This window comes from Pseudopipra pipra, chromosome 5, assembly GCF_036250125.1.
Source record: "Pseudopipra pipra isolate bDixPip1 chromosome 5, bDixPip1.hap1, whole genome shotgun sequence".
NCBI lineage: Eukaryota > Metazoa > Chordata > Aves > Passeriformes > Pipridae > Pseudopipra > Pseudopipra pipra.
In genome coordinates, this window is record NC_087553.1 from 75,693,794 (window position 1) to 75,715,801 (window position 22,008).

The following is a 22,008-nucleotide window of genomic DNA, read 5'->3' on the forward strand; positions in this document are numbered from 1 at the left end:
TGCTGCCAGTGCCCGCTCCTGATCCCTGGGATCGTTTTCCCCTCGAGACCCTGCCAGCTCCGAGGGGGGATTAACAGGGGAGAGATGCAGCGGGAGGTTTTCCAAGGAACTTTGGGTGAGTTTTTTCAGGCTGTGACTTCACCGCGGGGCCGCGTCCGAGTGTCAGTGCTGGCCCCGCTCCCGGCGAGGCCGAGGGTGGGAATTATCTCATGGACTGTAAATATCCGCCGGGAGCCTCTGCCCCGGCACAGCTCCCTCGGAGCGGGGGAGCCGCAGCCCCGGCCGCTCCCGCTGCCCTAATTTAGGCATTTCTGCGGGATGGGATGAATCACGGCCCTGGAAGCGCCGGGTTCTGTCCGGGGGCTCCGCGGGGAGCGGGGCAGACGTGGCCGCACGCGGCTCCCAGGGCTCATCCCTCGGGATCGGCGCTGACCTCAGCCCGATGTGTCACCGCGAGGAGCCACGCGGGTTAAATAGAACCTGACGCTGCTGGGAGCTCGTAAAGCGGGGCTGGGAGACATTCCCTGCCGATGGCATCACACCTTGTCCAGGGAGCCCTCAGAGCAGCCTCGGCCACTGGAGCGAGTGGATTTATTTATAGCCGGGCTGTCACTCCAAGAGAGGAGCCCTGCGGCTATTTCGGGATCCATGTGCTCATGGCTGGGGACACGTCTGGAGTGGGGCTGGGACCCACATGGAGAGAGGGGCTGGAGCGTGTGCGGGGAAGGGAAGGGAGCTGGGAGGGGTCTGGAGCAGCAGGAGGGGCTGAGGGAGCTGGGGGGGCTCATCCTGGAGCAAAGGAGGCTCAGGGGGGACCTTCTGGCTCTGCAAGTCCCTGCCAGGAGGGGGGAGCCGGGGGGGGTCGGGCTCTGCTGCCAGGGAACAAGGGACAGGAGGAGAGGGAACGGCCTCAGGCTGGGCCAGGGGAGGGTCAGGTGGGACACCAGGAGGAATTTCCTCATGGAAAGGGCTGTCCAACCCTGGCACAGCTGCCCAGGGCAGGGGTGGAGTCCCCATCCCTGGAAGGATTTCCAAGCCCTGTGGATGTGGCACTTGGGGACATGGTCAGTGGTGGCCTTGGCAGTGCTGGGGACAGTTGGTCTCTGAGGGCTTTTCCAACTGAAATCCACCGGCAGCTGGCAAACGTCACAATTTTCCAGAAGGGCCAGAAGGACGACCTGGAAGTTCCAGGCCTGTTGTCTCCCTTTGGTGCCTGGTCCAACCATGGAGAAGGTCACTCTGGGAGTTATTGAGAAGGACACCACAGCCATCGGCCACAGCCACGGGGCCACCAGGGAATGTCCTGACTGCCAAACCTCCTTCCCTTGTACCACAAGGTCTCCCCTGAGCTGATCCAGGGAAGCCAGATGAAATCCTTTTGGATTTCAGTAAGGCTTTCACAGAATCCCAGAACTGCAGAGGCTGGAAAAGCCCTCCCAGCCCATGGATCCACCCCGTGCCCCATCCCCACCTTGTCCCCCAGCCCAGAGCACTGAGTGCCACGGCCAGGCCTTCCTGGGACACCTCCAGGGCTGGGCACTCCAAACCTCCCTGGGCAGCCCCTGCCAAGGCCTCACCACCCTTTCCAGCAACAAATTCCTCCTCAGTCCCAACCTGACCCTCCCCTGGCCCAGCCTGAGGCCGTTTCCCCTTGGCCTGGCCCTTGTTCCCTGGCAGCAGAGCCCGACCCCCCCCGGCTCCCCCCTCCTGGCAGGGACTTGCAGAGCCAGAAGGTCCCCCCTGAGCCTCCTTTGCTCCAGGATGAGCCCCCCCAGCTCCCTCAGCCCCTCCTGCTGCTCCAGACCCTTCCCAGCTCCCTTCCCTTCCCTGCACACGCTCCAGCCCCTCCAGGTCTCTCTTGCAGTTTGAGACGTTTCAATTCTGTCTCTCCCCAGATCCTTCTGGACAAACTGCCCAGCCCAGCTGGATAAAGATGAGGGAATGGCTGGAGCTGTGCCAGGGAAGGGTTAGGCTGGATCTCAGGGAAAGGTTCTTCCCCCAGAGAGGGGTCAGGCACTGAACAGGGAAGAGGTCACAGCACCAGAGCTCAGGGAGTGTTTGGACAGTTCTCTCAGGAACAGGGTGGGATTGTTGGGGTGTCTGTACAGGGGCAGGGGTTGGATAAATGATCCCTGTGGGCCCTCCAGCTCAGGGAAGTCTGTGACTGTGTGAATGTAACTGATTCCATGGCTTTACGGCCATAATTCCACCCGTGAGGCTCCATGACAGCCCCACTGCTTGGCTGGGCCGCACGAGCCGGCTGGAAAAGCCCTGGGAAAGGCTGGGAATGGCCCTGGAAGGGCCCTCTCGCCCCCCCCAACATGGCGCCACCGCCGCCTCGACTTTCCCGCCTTTTCCATCCCCTCCCTCCCAGGCGCGTGCGCAGTGAGAGACGGGCGACCCGGGGGCGGGGCCGGCAGTCGGCGCGCGCCTGAGGACGTGGCGCTTTCCAGCCAATCAGCGCCCGCGTCCCATGTCGGGGGGCGGGGACAGAGGGGGCGGACACGCAGGGGCGGGAGGGGTGGGCGGGGTGCGGCGAGGGGGCGGGCACAGGTGCGGATTGACGGCGGAGAGAACAAATCAGCGCGCGGAGTGGCGCGGCAGGGGAGGTGCGGCAGGGCTGTGATTGGCTGGCGGCGCGGGCGCGCGGGGGGCCGTGCGGCGTGGCGCGGCAACGACTTCCGGTGCGCGGAGCGGCGGCGGCGGCGGGGACGGTGAGGGACGGGACGGGGTGGAATGAGATGGGATGGGGTGGGATGCAGTCGGATCCGATCCGATCCGGACATGGGCTTCGGGCCCGGGGAGGCGGGGGCGGTGGCTCTGCCGGGCCGCTGTGGGGCGGCGGTAACGCAGCGGCCGCGGCGCCGGGCCCGGTCGCCATGGGAACGGGCGGGAGCGGCGTCGCCGCCGTGTCCGTGAGTCCCGCGACCGGGCCCGCCCGTCGGGGCCCGTGCGGTGCTGGGGGGCCCCGGGGCTGCCCGAGTGCCGGGCCCGGGGCGGGCGGGGGCGGCCGGGACCACCCCGGGGCTGCCCCGTCCCGGGGCTGGAGCCCCGTCCGGCCCCGCCACCCGCCCGGAACCGGCCCGCGGGCAACCCCACGGCATCCTCCGCCGGGATAACGGGCTGTGGGACCACGCGATAAGGGACTGTGGGATCCCCGGGATAACGGGATAAGGGGCTGTGGGACCCGCAGTATAACGGGATAAGGGGCTGTGGGACCCGCAGTATAACGGGATAAGGGGCTGTGGGATCCCCGGGATAACGGGATAAGGGGCTGTGGGACCCGCGGGATAATGGGATTAGAGGCTGTGTGACCCGCGGGATAACGGGATAAGGGGCTGTGGGACCCGCGGGATAACGGGATAAGGGGCTGTGGGACCTGCGGGATAACGGGATAAGGGGCTGTGGGACCCGCGGGATAACGGGATAAGGGGCTGTGGGACCCGCGGGATAACGGGATAAGGGGCTGCGGGACCTGCGGGATAACGGGATAAGGGGCTGTGGGACCCGCGGGATAACGGGATAAGGGGCTGTGGGACCCGCAGTATAACGGGATAAGGGGCTGTGTGACCCGCGGGATAACGGGATAAGGGGCTGTGGGACCCGCGGGATAACGGGATAAGGGGCTGTGGGACCCCTGGTGCCGCCCTGCACGGGGACCCCGGGGCGAGGAGGTGTCACCCCAAATCCGTTTTCCCCTCCCGGAGCCGTGGGTGACCCCCAGGCCCCGGGGCCGGTTTGGGGCAGGACCCGCCCGTTTGTCCCCTGGGATTGGTTTGGGCTCACAATGACTCCCCATGATCCATAAATCCTCCCCAGGGCCAGGAATTCCCCCCAGGGCTGGAGGATCACCCCCGACCCTGCCCCTCACCCCCTGTGTGCCCTCGTGTGGCACTGGGGGTCCCAGGTGATTGGTGCCTGGCCACTCCAATGGGATCAATCCCGGAAAAAGGCAGAACAAATTGGGTTGCCTGTGGGGGATTTTATAGGATCACGTGGGAAATGTGCTTCCAGAGGGGCTTCTGCCCATCAGTGCACTGTAAATACCACCACAGTTCCAAGCCCGGCGTGGAATTCCAGGTTTCTTGGTATCCCAGTGAACCCAATGGGAATTCTGGGTTCCTCCATCAATGTTGTAGCAAACCCACCTGGAATCCCGAGTTCCTCCATCAGTAACCCATCCAGCCCCCCTGGAATGACAAGTTCCTGCCCTAGCTGAGGTTCCAGACCCCCATTGTGAGGGGACACCCCCCACCCTCCCACCACTGCCCCCTGTTCCCACCTTCCCCACGGTTCAGCTCTTTATTCAGGAGAACAGGGACCTGCTGCCAAGAGCCCTTCCCAGGAGGAGAGGGGCCCAAAGGCTGGTTTTTCCCAAGGGAAATCTTGGGTCCATCCCGTTGGCTGGCAAAGGTGCTGCCAGGTTTTTATGGATAATTGTTTGTGGGTAACAGTTGGTGTGTGGGTCTGGGCTCCCCGAGCACCTTTCCCGGGGCGGATCCTGGGATCCGTGCCTGGATCCAGCTGGAGGTCAGAGTGTCCCTTTGCAGTGGCTCCCAGAGGCTCTGTGTGGACACTGCAGATAAAATCAGGGTGTTTGACCCGTTCCAGGTCACTCTGTGCCACAGGCTGGGTGCTGGGATGTGCCTGGAATGAGCAAGAGTCAGATCCCTGGGACAGGGATATCCAGAGCTCTGGTTAGATAACACCTGGAATTGGCTTTTTCCTCTTTTCCCCTCCTCCTGGAATGTTTTTCCTTCCTGGAAACACCAAAACAGTGACTTTTGCTCTTTATAACCCAAATCCCCTTCCCCCCCTCCTCCCCCAAACTTCCAAAGAATTGAAATTTGTGGATTTTCTGAATGGCCCAATAAATCCTCCTCCAAGGAAAGGGGCAGGAAAGGGCTTTTCTGTGTCCTTGTCCCTGGATGTGGGACCAGTCCCGGACCTGGGGCATCCCTGGATCACTCTGGGTCACTCCCAGGGCAGAATTCCTTGCTCTGAGTTCAGGTTAAAGGCATAAGGATGGGGAATACCTGGATTTCAAACACAGATTTAAAGAGCTGAGGGTGAGGAACACCTGGATGTAAGTTTAAAGAAATAAGGATGGGGAATATGTTTGGCTTAAATTTCGATTAAAGCAGTAAGGGTGTGGAATATCCTGAATTAAACTGGGATTGAAGAGCTCTGGATGGGGAATATCCTGATTAAACTTAGATTGAAAGAGTTAGAGAAAGGGAATATCTTGATATAAATTTAGGGTTAAATAGATTAGAGTGGGGAATACTCAGATTGGAATTTAAAGAGGTCAGGGTGGGGAACACTTGGATCTAAGGTGGGAGCTAAGCTGGGCTTTCAGTGACAAGGATGGGGAACACCTGGATTTCAGTTGGGATCTAAGCTGGGATCTCAGCTGGGAACTCAGTGATAGGAATGGGGAATACTCGGATTTCTGTTGGGATTTAAAGGGATCAGCCTGGGGAATCCTTTCTGGAGCTGCCGTTGATCCCGGGCACATTTGGGGGTTTGATCCAAGGGGATTGGGTTGGGGGAGGATTCCACTGGCTTTGGGTCCGGAGGAGCCTCTGGAGGCATCGGGAGGAGGCGGCACGAGGGACTGGGGAGGGACTGGGGAGGGAACGTCGGGAGAAGGGAGAGCAGGGGTGGCATGTGCTGGGTGTGTTCCCATTCCTCCCGCTGGGATCCCCTTCTCCACCACTGGGATCCCCTTCTCCACCACTGGGATCCCCTTCTCCACCCCTGGATCCCCTTCCCTCCCACTGGGATCCCCTTCCCTCCCACTGGGATCCCCTTCCCTCCCACTGGGATCCCCTTCTCCACCCCTGGATCCCCTTCTCCACCCCTGGATCCCCTTCCCTCCACTGGGATCCCCTTCCCTCCCACTGGGATCCCCTTCTCCACCCCTGGATCCCCTTCCCTCCCACTGGGATCCCCTTCCCTCCACTGGATCCCCTTCCCTCCCACTGGGATCCCCTTCCCTCCCACTGGGATCCCCTTCCCTCCCACTGGGATCCCCTTCTCCACCACTGGATCCCCTTCCCTCCCACTGGGATCCCCTTCTCCACCCCTGGATCCCCTTCTCCACCCCTGGATCCCCTTCCCTCCCACTGGGATCCCCTTCTCCACCCCTGGCTCCCCCCCAGCCCCAGCTGTTGCTCCAGGGGCTCTGGGATGGGGTTGGCAGTGGGAGTGGCTCCAGAGTGTCTGCACGTGCCAGGGGCTCAAAGGTCACTGTGTCCTGATAATCCACATTAATTAATCCCTGTGTCCTGATAATCCACGTTAATGAATCCCTGTGCCCTTATAATCCACATTAATTAGTCCCTGTGCCTTGATAATCTCCGTTAATTAACTGCTGTGCCCTGATATTCCATGCCAGGGAATCGCTTTTGCCTGGATAACCCGTATCAGTTCATCACTGTGCCCTGATAATCTGGATCAAATAATCAATTTGCCCTGAGAATCTGCAGGAATTAAACCATTTTCCTAGACAATCTGCAATAATCAGTCATTTGTGCCCAGATAATGTGCACTAATTCCCCATTTTCCCAGATTGCCTGCACTAATTCCCCATTTTCCCAGATTACCTGCACTAATTCCCCATTTTCCCAGGCAGTCTGCATTAGTTCATCGTCTTTGCCCAGACAATCCGTGTTTATCACTTTATTGTCTGGATTAATTCCTCATTTTTGGCCCCGTGATCTGTGTTAATTAATCTGGTTTTTCCCCAGTAACCTGCCTTAATTCCCCATTTTTCCCTAATAACCTGCCCTAATTCCCCATTTTTTCCCAGGCAACCAGTGCTAATCCCCGTTTTTCCCAGACAACCTGTTCTAACCCCATTTTTCCCAGACCCTACTCCCCGTTTTTGCCCTGATAACCTGCCCTAATCCCTGTTTTTGCCCTGATAACCTGCCCTACTCCCCGTTTTTGCCCTGATAACCTGCCCTACTCCCCGTTTTTGCCCTGATAACCTGCCCTACTCCCCGTTTTTGCCCTGATAACCTGCCCTAATCCCCGTTTTTGCCCTGATAACCTGCCCTACTCCCTGTTTTTGCCCTGATAACCTGCCCTACTCCCCGTTTTTGCCCTGATAACCTGCCCTAATCCCTGTTTTTGCCCTGATAACCTGCCCTAATCCCCGTTTTTGCCCTGATAACCTGCCCTACTCCCCGTTTTTGCCCTGGTAACCTGCCCTACTCCCCGTTTTCCCCCCACAACCCGCCCTACCCCCATCCCGCCCGTCCCAGCTCCGCTCGGTGCCCGTCCCGGTGTCCCGGCCGCCCTTCCCGTGCCCACCCTGGCCATCCCTGTCCCGCAGGCGCAGGAAGGATGCTGTTCCCGCGGCTGCTGCTGTGCCTGCTGGCGTGGGCGCTGTGCGGCTCCGGGAAGCCGACGGAGCGCAAGGAGCGGGTGGTGCGGGAGGCTCCGCTCAGCGCCCGCGAGCACGACGACGCCCAGAGCTTCGACTACGACCACGACGCCTTCCTGGGAGCCGAGGAGGCCAAGAGCTTCGACCAGCTCACCCCCGAGGAGAGCAAGGAGCGCCTGGGGTAAGGACAGCCGGACAGCCGGACAGCCTGCCCATGGGGACAGCCTGCCCGCGGGGAGCGGCGGGCACGCCGGGGGGGAGACCCTGCTCTGGCCTCCAGAGCCGCCTGGAGCGGGAGCCAGCCGTGCCCAGCACCAGGCTCCCTAAAAAATCACCTGGAGCGGGAGCCAGCCGTGCCCAGCACCAGGCACTCCCTAAAAAAATCACCTGGAGCAGGAGCCAGCCGTGCCCAGCACCAGGCACTCCCTAAAAAATCACCTGGAGCAGGAGCCAGCCGTGCCCAGCACCAGGCTCCCTAAAAAATCACCTGGAGCCCTTCCCAGTGCTGGGTGCTCCCCAGAACTCCGGAGCAGAGGTGACAGTGGGGTCTGTGCTGTGCTCGGTCCGTGTTCTCCAGGTACTGTGGGAGCCCCTGGGATCACTGGAGCTTCCCAGTTGGGAGGCAGCTGGTCGGGAGCTGGGAAAACACGGCCTGCGTGGAGATTCCCTCTCTGGAGCGGGCCTGGGCCTCCCCTGGGATGGAGTGGGCCTCCCCTGGGATGGAATGGGCCTCCCCTGGGATGGAATGGGCCTCCCCTGGGATCCAGGATGGCTGTGTTCCCCTGGGCACTGGCTGGGCATTCCCAGCCCCGCTGATCTGGCTCTGGGATCATTCCCGGGAGCAGAGCAGGGCCATTGTGTCCCTGCAGCAGCTGCCCCGCAGTTGTTCCAGAGGCTCTGGGCAGCTCCAGCCAGGAGCTGCAGCCCTGGGGAGGGAGCAGGGTGGGCTGGAGGCTCCCTGGGGAGCTCGGGACACTCCTTGGGATGTTGGGCTCCATTCCCAGAACTCTGTGGCTTTGGCTAGGTTTTCATGGAATCATGGAATGGTTTGGGCAGGAAGGGGCATTAAAGCCCATCCGGCCCCACCCCTGCCATGGGCAGGGACACCTTCCACCAGCCCAGGTTGCTCCAGCCTGGCCTTGGACACTTCCGGGGATCCAGGGGCAGCCACAGCTTCTCTGGGTAACCTGGGCCAGGGCCTCCCCACCCTCCCAGCCAGGATTCCTTCCCAGAATCCCACCTAAATCTCCCCTTTTGGCAGCCAAGCATCCTGACTGTGCTGCTGCTGGAGCAGCACCCGCTGCAGCCCATGGTGAATTCTGGGAGGTTTTTTGGGAATGGGGCTCCCTGATGGGAAGGAAAAACTCAGCCATTGTGGGTGCTGAGCAAACCCCGGAGCCAAACCCCATGGATACAGTGGGATGTGCAGGGCAGGGGCTGCCAGGCTTTCCCATGGACTCTCCGTCCATCCCTATGGATCATCGTGGTGGGAGGGAGCTGCTGGCCTCACCCCCAGCACTTCACTCTTGGAGACCAGAGGGAATTTCCCCCCCCAGGGACTGTTTAATCTGGAAAACCCCTGGATCCCTTGGAGCCAGGCCCTGGTTGTTCTGCAACCTCCAAAATACAGGATCCAGGAGGCTTTTTGCCTGGGAGATCAGAGCGAATCCCTCGATCCCCCGGAGCAGTGGCAGATTCCAAGGGAAGTGCAGCTCCGGCTGCAGCAGGCAGGGCCCCCCTGGCCTCCCTCCCCCGCCACGTTCCTGCTCCAAGGGCTCCGTCACGGCTCAATCCCATTGTTCTGCCGAGTTATCCGCCGGAACGCCGGCAGTGCCGCCCGGCCGAGCTTCCATCGGAGACTCAACGCCCTCCACACAGACCAGCCTCACTGCTAGCCACAGAGGCCAGTTCCCACCTTCCCCAGCTGGAACTGCCTTGATAAACTTGTTACCAAGGTCTGATTCCATCAATTCTGTGCTTTAGCGGGGAGTTGTGCTGTGGGAAGGGCCCATTTTCCTGGGAGAGCTCCGCCTCTGGCTTGCCCAGCTCTTTGCATGCAGCTCTGCTCACCTCCCTGCTTTTTGGGCAGTCAGGCATTTGGGAAGTGTCCTGTGCTCTGTCAGGGATTTGGGAACAGTGTCCTGTGCTCTGTCAGGGATTTGGGAACAAGGTCCTGTGCTCTGTCAGTCAGGGATTTGGGAATGAAGTCCCGTACTCTGTCAGTCAGGGATTTGGGAACAAGGTCCTGTGCTCTGTCAGTCAGGGATTTGGGAACAGTGTCCTGTGCTCTGTCAGTCAGGGATTTGGGAACAGTGTCCTGTGCTCTGTCAGTCAGGGATTTGGGAACAAGGTCCTGTGCTCTGTCAGTCAGGGATTTGGGAATGAAGTCCTGTGCTCTGTCAGTCAGGGATTTGGGAACAAGGTCCTGTGCTCTGTCAGTCAGGGATTTGGGAACAGTGTCCTGTGCTCTGTCAGGGATTTGGGAACAAGGTCCTGTGCTCTGTCAGTCAGGGATTTGGGAACAAGGTCCCGTGCTCTGTCAGTCAGGGATTTGGGAATGAAGTCCCGTGCTCTGTCAGTCAGGGATTTGGGAACGAGGTCCCGTGCTCTGTCAGTCAGGGATTTGGGAATGAAGTCCCGTGCTCTGTCAGTCAGGGATTTGGGAACAGCACCCCGAGCTCTACCTTGTTTTGTCCCAGCGACGTTCCCTGGCAGCAGCACTGGGCACCCGGATCCCCTTGGAGCAGGGAGTGGGAACGAGGAGCAGCTGCCAGCCCTTCCCAAACATCTGCTGTCCCCCCTCCTGCGGGGGACAAAGTGGGGGTTTGGGAAAGTGTCCGGATTTGGTGGCTGCTGCCCTGGGAAAGCAGCCGGGAGCAGCTGGTGCCGGCCTGGGCATGGGCCCAGCTGGGGGAGGAGGTTTGGGAGCTTCCCGAGTGCCCAGCTCCAGGCTGGAGAGGGTTTGACTTTCCTGGGAAGCTGTTCCCTAATTAACCCCCTGGAAACTGCCCTGGACAAGCTGCTTTGGCCACTGACCCCCACCAGGTGAAGTTCTCCATTCCAGGGGTTTTCTGCAATAAATCCCTTTGCTGGTACCGTTACCCACCTGGGAAAGGGAAACATGGAATTGTTGTATATTCATATGGACCAATGTTTAATATTCATGTGATATTATTGATCTATTTTTTTATATATTTATGTGGAAAACTCTGACTATTTCTGTGACATTTTTCATCATTTCCTGTGAAGTTTGATCAGGAATATTGGAGGAGACACTTTGCACATGGAGATGGAAAATTCTGAAATATTTCTGTAGTATTTTACCTATTTCCCTGTAAGTTTGGGCTCTGTTGAGGAGAGGTTTTGCACATTTACATATTTATTTTACATGTTTCTCTGTAAAATCTCTCAGGTCTCCCAGGCAGGGCCCCCCACGCTGCCCCCGTGCTGAGACTCTGCCAGAGTTAAATCCCGTGTTTCTCCCAGTTTTCTCCCAGTTCCCTCTCCGGCTTCCCATTGCCAGGAACATCATTTCTGCCATGGAATAATTCCTAGTTTTCCTTGATCGAGGCAATTCTGGAACACAAAAACCTGGGAGCTGGTGCAGGTGGCTCCTGTGTCCAGGTTTCCCTTTGCCTCAGTATTTTGGGAATTCGTTGTCCCGGTGGTGATTTAAAAATGCCTCATTTTCCACCTGTCTTTTAAAATTCCTCAAATACCTGGGTTGGAGCTGAGGATTCCTGAATGGCTTTCCATTAAACCTCCCTGTCAAAGGAAAAACCAGGACCCTGCTTCTCCAGACAAAGGATTTGGGGACTGTTATCCCTGATTTCCATCCCTGTGAGCTCAAAGCCTTCCCAGCACGGAGCTGCGGCCGCTCCCGGTTGCGAACCCCGCGGCTCCAGCGGCCCCCACCCCCCAGCTCCATCTGCCCCTGGATCCCGCATTCCTGCCGTGGCTTTTCCTACAGCTGCTGCTAAAAATAACGGAGGCACAGGAGGCACGCGGCTGCTGCGGCCCCGGCGCCGCGGCTCCGGTTGCTGCCCCGGGCAGCGGGTGGGACCGGCCCGGCCCCGGCCCCGGTTCCTGTGCTGAGCTCGGCTTCCCAGCTCCAGGGAAACGTGTGGCCGTGCTCCTCGCCTGGCACCATCGGGTGGGGCTTTCCCGGGGCTTAACAAGGAAGCTTTTCTGCTAAAATTCGTAATTCCTGAAGAAACCAAAACCCGAGTGGCCGAGCCAAAGATTTCCGTGTCGGAACCGGTGTTTTGGCAGCTAAACCAAACGTTGGTTTTAAGGACAAACCTTCCAAATGGTTGAATTCCCAAATTCCATAACCACCTCGCCTTGCTCCTCGTGCCACCAGGAGGGGCAGAGCCAAGGTTCCCGTTTTCAGTGTAAAGCCGTGTCCGTGCTCCTTGCCCGGTGCCATCTTGGTGGGAGGACACACGGATGGGTCTTTCCCAAAGGTCTAAGAAGGAAGTTTTTCCTCAAAAACCTTTAATTTCCGAAGAAACCAAAACCTGAGTGGCCCAAGAGTGGCTGAGCTGGGATTTTGGCAGCTGAACTATACGTTGGTTTTAGGGATAAACTCTCCAAATGGTTGAATTCCCAAGTTCCATGACCACCTCCGCTTGCTCCCTCTTCCCCTTCCCATTCCCTCCCCTACAGCCTCTTGTTTTCCTTAACTTTAGCTGGATTTCTCCGTGTTTCCAACAGGAAGATTGTAGGGAAAATAGATGAGGATGGAGACGGGTTTGTGACGGTGGAGGAGCTCAAGGCCTGGATCAAGTTTGCCCAGAAGCGCTGGATTTACGAGGATGTGGAGCGGCAGTGGAAGGGCCACGACCTCAACGAGGACGGGCTCGTTTCCTGGGAGGAGTATAAGAATGCCACCTATGGATACATCCTGGGTAGGTCCTGGTGCTGGGGATGAGCCTTTCCTGGAGCCAGCCAGACGAGCTGCTCGTGAGGGTCAGTGGGATGGACATGGATCGGGGTGGGGTCGTGGTGCAATGGTCAGTGGGATGGACATGGATCGGGGTGGGGTCGTGGTGCAATGGTCAGTGGGATGGACATGGATTGGGATGGGGTTGTGGTGCAATGGTCAGTGGGATGGACATGGATCAGGGTGGGGTTGTGGTGCAATGGTCAGTGGGATGGACATGGATCGGGGTGGGGTCGTGGTGCAATGGTCAGTGGGATGGACATGGATCGGGATGGGGTTGTGATGGAGGGGGAGCTTGAGGCCTGGATTAAGGAGGCCCAGAAGAAGGCCATGGTTGGGAGTGTGGAGCAGCAGTGGCGGGAATTTGACTTGGCCCAAGCTGGATTTGTCCCCTGGAATGAGCCCAGGGATGTGCCAGCCTGGGCAGATGTCCCCAAAGTCTCACTTAAAAACCCCCAAACCTCCCCAAATTGACCTTCTGGTGGCATTACTGAAGGAAAATCCCAGGAAAAGAGCCCAAAATATGTGGAACCCCCCCCATAATGGATGGGGATGTTTGGGGACAAACACAGCTCTGGGCTGAATCCCACTGATTTAGGGATTAACAGCATGTGGGAATGGGGCGTTTCGGTCCTTTGGAATTCCTGGCTCAGGGGGGCATTTGGAACCTGCAGGTGGAACTGACTGACCTGTGGTTGTGAAACCACCTTGGTGTGTCCATCCCATCCCATCCCATCCCATCCCATCCCATCCCATCCCATCCCATCCCATCCCATCCCTAATCCACAAAACCCATCAGCAGAGCCATTAATCCCTTTCCCTTGTCCTGGGAGCAGTGTGAGACCCTGGAACTTGGGGCTTTTGGGACATGAGCCGCAGCCTCGGACACCCCCGGGAGCACGGGAAGGAGCAGCTGTTTTGGGGTTAAACCCTTAAACCCCAGTCCCTGTGCAGCTCCTGCCTCCAGCACTGCAGACGGAGGAGCCGCGGCTCCAGAGCGGGAGACCCGCTTGAATTTCCTAAATATTGCCAAAAATAGTCAAACTGCTCCGTGGGATGTGCGGAGGGGGAGCTGCCACACGGGAGGCTCATCCGTCTCCCTCGGGCTCATCCGTGTCCCTCGGGCTCTGGGAGGATCTGGGTTTTCTGTGCTGGTGGCCGGGGAAAGCCCCCCACCCCTTCCTGGGCTGGGGCAGCGCTTCCCAAACCTCCCTTTGCCATGGATTTCTGGGATCTGGGCTTGTCTGCCCATGTAAGTGCAGCCTGGAAGGGGGAGGAGAGATCCTGGGAAGGGTTGAACACCCTTTTTTCCTGAGGGGGTCTGGGGTGGGATTTAAGACCTGCAGGTGTGGGACAGGGAAAAATATAAACCTTAATGAGGAAAACCTTAATGAGGGAAAACTTAATAAGGAAGAAACCTTAATGAGAAAACCCTGAATTAGTGAAACCCTCTTAATGAGGTTAAGGAAAAGCCCCCTCCCACAGGCAGAGCAGCGAGTGGGCAGTGCCCGGCCCCAGCACAGCCGATCCCGAGCCCGGAGCGGTGCCGGAGGCTGAGTGTCCTTGGCAGGCCCCGGTGGAGCCTCGGCTCGTGCTGCTCCCACATAGCTGTGTCCTTACGGAGCGCCGGGAGGATCCCGCCTCACGCCCTGGCTCCGGCTCCTCTCGGCAGGAATCACTTTTCCCCAGCTCCTTGCTGCTGGAAGATTCCCTCCCTTCCCCTCACTCCCCTCCCTGGCCGGAGCAGGGCTGGAATGCCTCTGGAAGTGCCTCCGGAGCACTGGCGTGCAGCCGAGGGTTGTGTGGGGCCGGGCACCGCCCTGGACTGCTCCAGGGGGTTGGGAACACAGCGTTTTGTCAGCAAAACCAGGTGCTGGGGGGATGGTTTTATTAATTAATTAATTAAACATGGGGATGAGTCACCAGGTGGCCCCCAGAGGTGTCACAGCGCCGTGCGGGGCTCTGCTGGGGGAATTCCGGGAAGCAGGGAATACCAAGAGATGAATGTCCAAGAGCTTCATCTGAGAGTGAAAATCCCTTTGAAACTCCCTTCAAAATCAAAATAGAATGATCATCATATCATCATCATCCCATTTTTGTTAACTCCTCAATCCTGGGGTGGGATCTGAATCATCATCATCATCGTCATCCTGTTTTTGTTAACTCCTGACTCCTAGGCTGGGATCTGAAACCAGGAACACTCATTCCAGGAGAAGCTTCTCCATCTGCTCCCCCAAACCTCCCCCTGCCCAGGGACCGAGACACAAAGTGGCCTTGGGGGCCTTGGGGGGGAATGTGTGTGACCATTTTTACCCCACCTGCCCCCTGCCCTCCATCAGACTCATCGATTGGCCCGACAGAAATAAGGAATGGGCCCAATCCCGAGGGTTTCCTTGCCTGGGGCTGTGCCGCTTCCCGAGGCGAAACCTTGGGAATAGAATAGGGAATTTTGGCTTCATTCTACCCTGGACATGCCTTAAAATCAAAATCTTTAGATATTTAATGGCTCTGGGGCTGCTCCAGAGCTTCCTAATCCGGAGTCCCTTGATCCAGAGCTCTGTAATCCCTGCCTTTGTCCCAGGTAGCGGAGCAGGGACAAAGGGACGGAGCCTTTTGGAGCCTGTTTTTCAGACCAGGCCTGGCTCTGGTTTAACTTAACCAGAGCGTGGCCACAGCCACGTCCCCCTGGATCCATGTTCTCCATAGGTTGCCGGCCCCGTGTCCCGGAGCTGCTCTCCCACTGCCGGCGGGGCTGTGCCGAGTGGCCCCACCATCCCACCCGGCCGATGCTCCCGGCTCTGCTGCCGCCCCGGCAGCGAGCGAGATCCCCTTACACATTCCCCTCCCGAAATAGCTCCGGCTGAGCCTCCAACCGTGCCCGCCAAACCCCCCGAGCCCTGTCTACTGGGGCCTCTCCCTGGGAATGCCGCGATCCCGGGGCTGCTGCAGCTCCTCCTCCTCCTGGGAACGGGCGCGGGAGACGCGGCGGCTGCCGGGAGCTGCCCTTGAGGTGGCGAAGCGCTGGGAGGGTGAGCTGAAGTGGGGTCTGAGGTTGGGTGGAGGAGGTTGAGGTTGTGCTGAGGAAGCTGAGGGTGAGAAGGGCCCGCTGAGGAGGTTGAGCTGGGGTTGAGTTTGAGGGTGAGGATGTTGAGGCTGGGGTTGAGTTGGGTTATGCTTGGGTTGGCTTGGGGTTGGCTTGGGTGGGTGGTGACCATGGTCTCTCCCCTTCTGAGCTGATCTGGGCGCTCCCTCTGCTCCTTCCCAGACGATCCGGACCCCGACGACGGCTTCAACTACAAACAGATGATGGTGCGGGACGAGCGGCGCTTCAAGATGGCCGACAAGGACGGGGACCTGGCGGCCACCAAGGAGGAGTTCACGGCCTTCCTGCACCCCGAGGAGTACGACTACATGAAGGACATCGTCGTGCAGGTGGGGCTGGCACGGAGACGTTGGGGATGGAGTGTTCCCAGGAAGCTCTGGTGAGGGGAGTGCCGGGGGGTGGGAATCACTCTGGGCCTGGCTCACGCCGGTGTCTCCGTGCAGGAAACCATGGAGGACATTGACAAGAACGGTGATGGCTTCATCGACCTGGAGGAGTACATCGGTGAGACGCCGGAGCCACGGTGCTCCATGTCCCCTCCGTGTCCCTTCCATTTCCCCCTGCAGTGTCAGCCGCTGCCGGCACATCCTTCCCATCCCTCCCCCTCTGGGAATGTTCTCTCTTCCAACCTTTCAACTTCTGCCCCCCACCTTGTGCCAGTGTTGAGGATTTGGGGGTGAAATCCTGGTCCAAAGGGTGCTTTGGGATTTTGGGGATGGACTCGGGGAGCTCAAGGCTTTGGGTCAGTCCTCGGGATGGGGACGGGGCTATGGTGGTCGGGAGGATCCCGATCCCACTCTCCCCACAGGTGACATGTACAGCCAGGATGGCGACGCTGACGAGCCCGAGTGGGTGAAGACGGAGCGGGAACAGTTTGTGGAATTCCGAGACAAGAACCGGGATGGGAAGATGGACAAGGAGGAGACCAAGGATTGGATCCTGCCCTCGGACTACGACCACGCCGAGGCCGAGGCCCGGCACCTCGTCTACGAGTCCGACCAGGACAAGGTGGGCCCGCGCTCCGGTGGGATTTCGGGAGCGGGGTGGGAGGAGCGGGGGAATAGCGGGCTGTGGCATTCCCTGCAGGACGGGAAGCTGACGCGGGAGGAGATCGTGGACAAGTCGGACCTGTTCGTGGGCAGCCAGGCCACGGACTTCGGGGAGGCGCTGGTGCGGCACGACGAGTTCTAGGCCTCGCCGGCACTGCTCAGGGCCGCGCCCGCGCCCAGGCCGCTCCCGCCACGGGAAACCCCATCCCGGCGCCCGGGGATGGGGCTCGGGAAAGCCACACCCTCCCCGCACTCGGGGCTCGTCTCGTGGGTTTTCCTGGGGTTTTAACGACTTTTGGGTTATTTTTGTATGTTTTGGTTTTACCACGTGTGGAAACGGCTCCCCCGGCACGGGGGCAGCGACGGGGCCGCCCGGGGCAGCGGGGAATTCACAGCGGGATTGGGACTGGAGGTGGAACAAAAGTTGGAATGGGAGTGAAAGCTGACAAATTGGAGTTAAAATTGGAACTAAAGTTGGAATTGGAATTAAAATTGGAATTGGAATTGAAAGTAAAATTGGAATTAAAATTACAATTGGAATTAAAGCTGGAATTGAAACTAAAATTAGAATTAGACGTTAAAATGAAAATTGGAAATTGAAATGGAATTTGGACTTGGGAAGTGAAATCAAATTAAATGGAAACATTGACGTGAAATTGGAATGAGAATTCAAAGCCCCCAGAAAACCCCAAACCCATCAGAGCAGCAGCAGGACCCCGGGAGGTTCCGGGGGGCACCCAAGGGGCCCCCAGGGGAGGTGACCCCGGGCTGTGGGAACCCCCCTCCCCCATCGTTGCCCCCCAGGATCTGGCCAGGCCCCCCCGGCCCCACTCCAAGTGCCTTGAATCCCCCAAACCCGGGCTTGGGGGGGGCTCATCCAGCCATCCCACCCCGCTCTGGGATAATTCCCAATGTTTTCCCTCTTCTGTATTTGTCCCTGCCCGCAGCTCCCGGAGCTGTGTGAAGTTGGTCTGGCCGCCCCCAGATTCCTGGGTTTTCCCTTAAATTGTTTTCCAGGGGTTTCCAAGTGCTGACTGGATCCTCCCTCCTCCTTCTCTTCCTCCTCCTCCTCCTCTCCCACCTCCCCATCCCTAAATCCAGGGGTGAGTGGTTTGGGAACTTGTCCCCGTGCTGGGCTCAGGGATCTGGGAATGCGGGGGGTGTTTGGGACACCAGGGATGATTTGGGACAGCAGCCATGATTTTGGGAACACCAGGAAAGCTCCCCTGGCATCCCCCCCAGTGCACCCCTGTGGCCCCTCTCCTGCTTCCCCCCATCCATGAGGATTTGTGTCCCACTGACGGCTCCGGACACGGATTTTCCGCCTGCTCCGGGTTTATTGGGTTCTGCTCTGGCTGATTGAAGGGATCCGGGTCGGCCGGGGCTCAATAAACTGTTCAACCCCCACGGGCCGGGGGGCCAGACCCCAGTTCCTGTGTCCCCTCAAACTGGGATCTAGGGGAACCCCCAGAGTGAGCCGGGAGAGTGTGGGCAGGGGAGCCCAGGGAAGGGGAGGGGGGGCCTGGGGGATGGATTTGGGGGTTCAGGGGGGTAGTGTCGTGGGGCCTGAGGGGAGTCCTGGCCCTCAGCCCTGGAGATTGGGGGGCTCAGCCCCATGGAGGGGATCCAGCCCCATACCAGCCCCACAGATGGGGGGAGCCAGCCCCACCTCAGCCACATGTAGGGCATCCAGCCCCACCCCAGCCCCCTGAATGGGGGGATCCAGCCCCAGCCCAGCCCTATAAATGGGGGCTTCAGCCCCAGCCCAGCCCCCTGGATGGAGGTGGAGGGGCAGCATCCCACTTCCCTGCCCCCCCACTGCCTGTGGGGCCTGCAGGGGACAAGGGAGCAGAGTCCCACCATGGCGTTGCCGTGGAGCACAGCCACCCCTGAGACCCCCATCCCACCCAGCTATGGGGTACAGTCACCCCCGGGACCCCCATCCCACCCAGCTATGGGGTACAGTCACCCCCGGGCCCCCATCCTGCCCTGCTGTGGGGTGTGCAGTGTGTCCCCGATCCCGAGGGTCCCACAGGGGTTCCTGCAGTGTGTCCCCCATCCCGAGGGTCCCCCAGGGGTTCCCACAGTGTGTCCCCCATCCCAAGGGTCCCACAGGGGTTCCCACAGCGTGTCCCCCATCCCAAGGGTCCCACAGGGGTTCCCATAGCGCGTCCCCCATCCCGAGGGTCTCACAGGGGTTCCCCCAGCGTGTCCCCCATCCCAAGGGTCCCCCAGGGGTTCCCACAGGGTGTCCCCCATCCTGCAGAGGGTCCCCGTTGCGCTCAGACCGCGGCCGTGGTTTATTGTCCCACCCGCGCTACATCCTAGGCTGGCCGGGGACCCTGGACCCCCGGGGCAGTGCCAGCCCCACAGCTGGGGCAGCCAGGGGTCCGGGGGTGCAGCCGGGGGTCCGGGGGGGCAGCCGGGGGTCGTGGGGTCCAGGGCGGTGCCGCAGCCCCTCAGCTGGGGCTGACCTGGCTCGAGGACACGGAGGAGACCTCGGTGCGCTGGGCCGAGCTGGACACCTCGGAGTCGTCGCTCATGGGCCGCCCACACACTGTCTCCAGGATGCAGGCGCGGAACTGGGGGGACACAGGGGCAGGGGACAGCTCAGCCTGAGGGTCCCACCGGCCCCATGTCCGGCTCTGGCACTGTCCTCACACCCCTGATGCCACGTTGGCCCCATCTCCCATCCCTGGGTACGTGCCAGCCCTGTTGGTGGCCCTGGCCATGACCGTGTGTCCCCAGGTGTCCCCAGGTACCCCTGGATGTCCCTTACACCCCGTGTGTTCGTGGTGCCCCGTGTGTCCCCCCATGCCGTGTGTCCCTGGCTGTCCCCCTGTCCCGCGGGGTCACCTGTTTGTTCATGAAGCAGTAGATGATGGGGTTGTAGATGCAGGCGCTCTTGGAGAAGAAGGCAGGGACGGTGACGAGGCGCAGGTCGAGGCCGTGGTCGCGGTTGTTCACCATGTACATGGCCAGCGCCGCGTAGGGGACGTAGCACAGGCAGAAGGACCCCACCATGACCACGACCATGCGCGACACCTCCCGCTCCGCCTTCTGCGTCGTGGCCGACTCCTGCTGCTGTGCTGCCACCTGGGATGGGGACGGGGACAGGGGCACCTTGGGCCTGCCCAACCCCTGATCCCCTGCCTGACCCCCTGATCCCCTGCCCGACCCCCCGATCCCCTGCCCGACCCCCTGCCTGGGCACCTGCCTGTGCTCCTGCCCACCCTTCTGATCAAGCAGCCTGTCCTTCCTTCCTTCCTCCCTCCCTCCCTTCCCTCTCTTTCTTCCCCTTCCTCCTCCCCTCCCACCCTCCTTCCAGTCAGTTCTCCATCCCTCCCTCCGCTCCATCTCTTCCTCCCTCTCACCCCTCCCAGCCTCTCTCCACCCTCCATCCCCCTGCCCTTCTCCCGGGCACACCCAGCTCCAGTGTCCCCCGTGCCCCCCGTGCCCCTGGCACTCACGGTCCGCAGGGCGCTGAGCAGCTGGGAGTAGGAGAAGATGATGAGGGAGAGGGGGACGATGAAGCAGAAGATGAAGAGGAACCAGGTGTAGTACTCGCTCTTGTACTTGGTGCCCACCGTGTACCAGTCAGGGCCGCAGGAGCACTGCAGCCCCTCGGGCAGGTACCTGCAGCACCCGCACTCAGCCTCTGCTTCGCACCAAGTGGCACCCCCTGGCACCCCATGGTACCCCCGTGGCACCCCTGCGGAACTGCCGGGTGTCTCACCACCCTCCTGGCACCCCCATGGCACCCCAGGGCACTGCTGGGTGTCTCACCACCCTCCTGGCACCCCCACGGCACCCCAGGGCACTGCTGGGTGTCTCACCACCCTCCTGGCACCCCCACGGCACCCCAGGGCACTGCCGAGTGTCTCACCACCCTCCTGGCACTCCGTGGGCCCCCCCTCGCCCCCCAAACCCCCCTGTGCCCCCCCAGCCCCACCTGCTCCAGCCGAAGAAGGGGGGGATGGCGACGCCGATGCCGATGGCCCAGGTGGCCGCCACGACCAGCAGCGCGTGGCGGGAGTTGAAGCGGAAGTTGCCGAAGGGTTTGCAGATGACGATGTAGCGCTCGAAGGCCAGGAAGGCCAAGGACCACCCTGTCACCAGCCCTGGGGGGACACGGCCACTGCCTTGCACCCCGCCCATGGCCACTGGGGCCACGGGTCACCCCATGTCCCACAGCACCCCCAGGTCACGGGGTCACCCCAACTCCTACGGGTCCAGTAGAATGCAGGGTCACCCCTCCCTACAGCTCCGCCAGACCCCACTGGTCACCCCAACTCCTACGGCCCCACCAGACTATAGCGGTCAACTCCTACAGGTCCAGATGGTCACCCCAGGTCTTGCAGCCCATGGTGATCAACCCAACTCCCACAGCACAGGAGATCATAGTGGTCATCTCTGGCCCCAGCAGCCCCGGTGGTCACTCCATCACCTCCAGCCCCAGCAGCCCCGGTGGTCACTCCATCACCTCCGGCCCCCGGTGCCCCCGTGGTCCTCCCGTACCTCCGGTGGCCCCCGAAAAGCCCTCGAAGGCACACATGTGCTTCCCGAAGATGAAGTATCCCTGGGAGCTGGAGACAAAGACGGTGAAGACGCTGAAGATGCAGCACATGAAGCCGCTGACGGAGATGTTCACCAGGATGTAGTTGAGCGGCTGCCGCAGCTTCTTGTACTTGATGGTGACGATGAGGACGATGGCGTTCAGGGGGGTGCCCACCAGGAACACCACCCCCATGAAGATGGTCTGCAGGTAGAAGGCCCACTTGGGCGCCAGGTGGTACTGGGGCCCATCCCAGGGCCCCACCCCTGACTGGTTCTTGAACAGGTAGAACTCTTCCTCGTCCATGGCGGCGGTGGGGGGGGCGCAGCGGCCGCCCCCCTGATATACCCTGCGCCCCTAAAGCCGCTTAGGGGGGATCAGGGCTCAGCTCGGCCAAACTTGGGGATTAGGGGGGGCTAAGCCGGGCTCAGCGCCTAATCGGCCCCCTGAGCCAGGCCGAGCCGATTGCCGGGGCTCGGGGGGATTTGGGGGGCGGAAGAGCTCCCCCCACACACCTGGGTGTGGGGAGGGTCCCCGGGGATGCCCAAGCTCAATCCTGCTCCCCCCAGCTTGCCCCGGTGTCCCCAGGTGCCCCCAAGCTTGGTCCCAGTCCCACCAGGATGTCCAGGTGTCCTCAGGTGTCCTTGGGGGTCCTCCCCCTTGATCCTGCCCCCCTGGGATGGCCTGGCCCTGATTGCCCTGGGAAGAACTTGGGGGCCTCCCCGTGAGGTCACCCCCTGCCTTCCCCAGCACCCCAGGATGTCCCCCCCGCCGGTGCCACCCCCCAGTGATTGTCCCCATGTGAGGTGGGGAGAGCTGGGAGGGGTTAAGGGGTGGGGGCACTGCTTGGGGAGGTGACTGAGGGGGATGTTCACCTTGGAGGGTGAAAAACTGGGGGTGCCTGGGGAGGGGGATTGCTTTGAGGGTACCTGGGTGGGGGGGTCACTTTGGGGGTGTGCTGAT

General features: G+C 60.6%; 2 protein-coding genes across 3 annotated transcripts; one reads left to right on the plus strand and one right to left on the minus strand.

Annotated features, from left to right (window-relative positions):
• The first annotated feature begins 69 nt into the window (after positions 1–69).
• On the plus strand, positions 70–17,914 carry CALU (calumenin). Of its 2 annotated transcripts, none has more exons than XM_064656870.1 (7): positions 70–115; positions 7,343–7,574; positions 12,110–12,303; positions 15,604–15,770; positions 15,885–15,945; positions 16,250–16,449; positions 16,528–17,914. In XM_064656870.1, the coding sequence occupies exons 1-7, from the start codon at positions 85–87 to the stop codon at positions 16,630–16,632; spliced, it is 990 nt and encodes a 329-aa protein (XP_064512940.1). In that variant the 5' UTR covers positions 70–84; the 3' UTR covers positions 16,633–17,914. The 2 variants fall into 2 exon arrangements, with proteins under 2 accessions (XP_064512940.1, XP_064512941.1); XM_064656871.1 differs by lacking the exon at positions 70–115 and adding an exon at positions 2,644–2,714.
• A 540-nt stretch (positions 17,915–18,454) lies between these two features.
• OPN1SW (opsin 1, short wave sensitive) lies at positions 18,455–21,799 on the minus strand. The gene is made up of 5 exons (XM_064656867.1): positions 21,009–21,799; positions 20,443–20,611; positions 19,961–20,126; positions 19,347–19,586; positions 18,455–19,072 (listed from the first exon to the last, which is right to left on the minus strand). Exons 1-5 carry the CDS (start codon positions 21,349–21,351, stop codon positions 18,950–18,952), a joined length of 1,041 nt encoding a protein of 346 aa, XP_064512937.1. The 5' UTR covers positions 21,352–21,799; the 3' UTR covers positions 18,455–18,949.
• Positions 21,800–22,008: the final 209 nt, after the last annotated feature.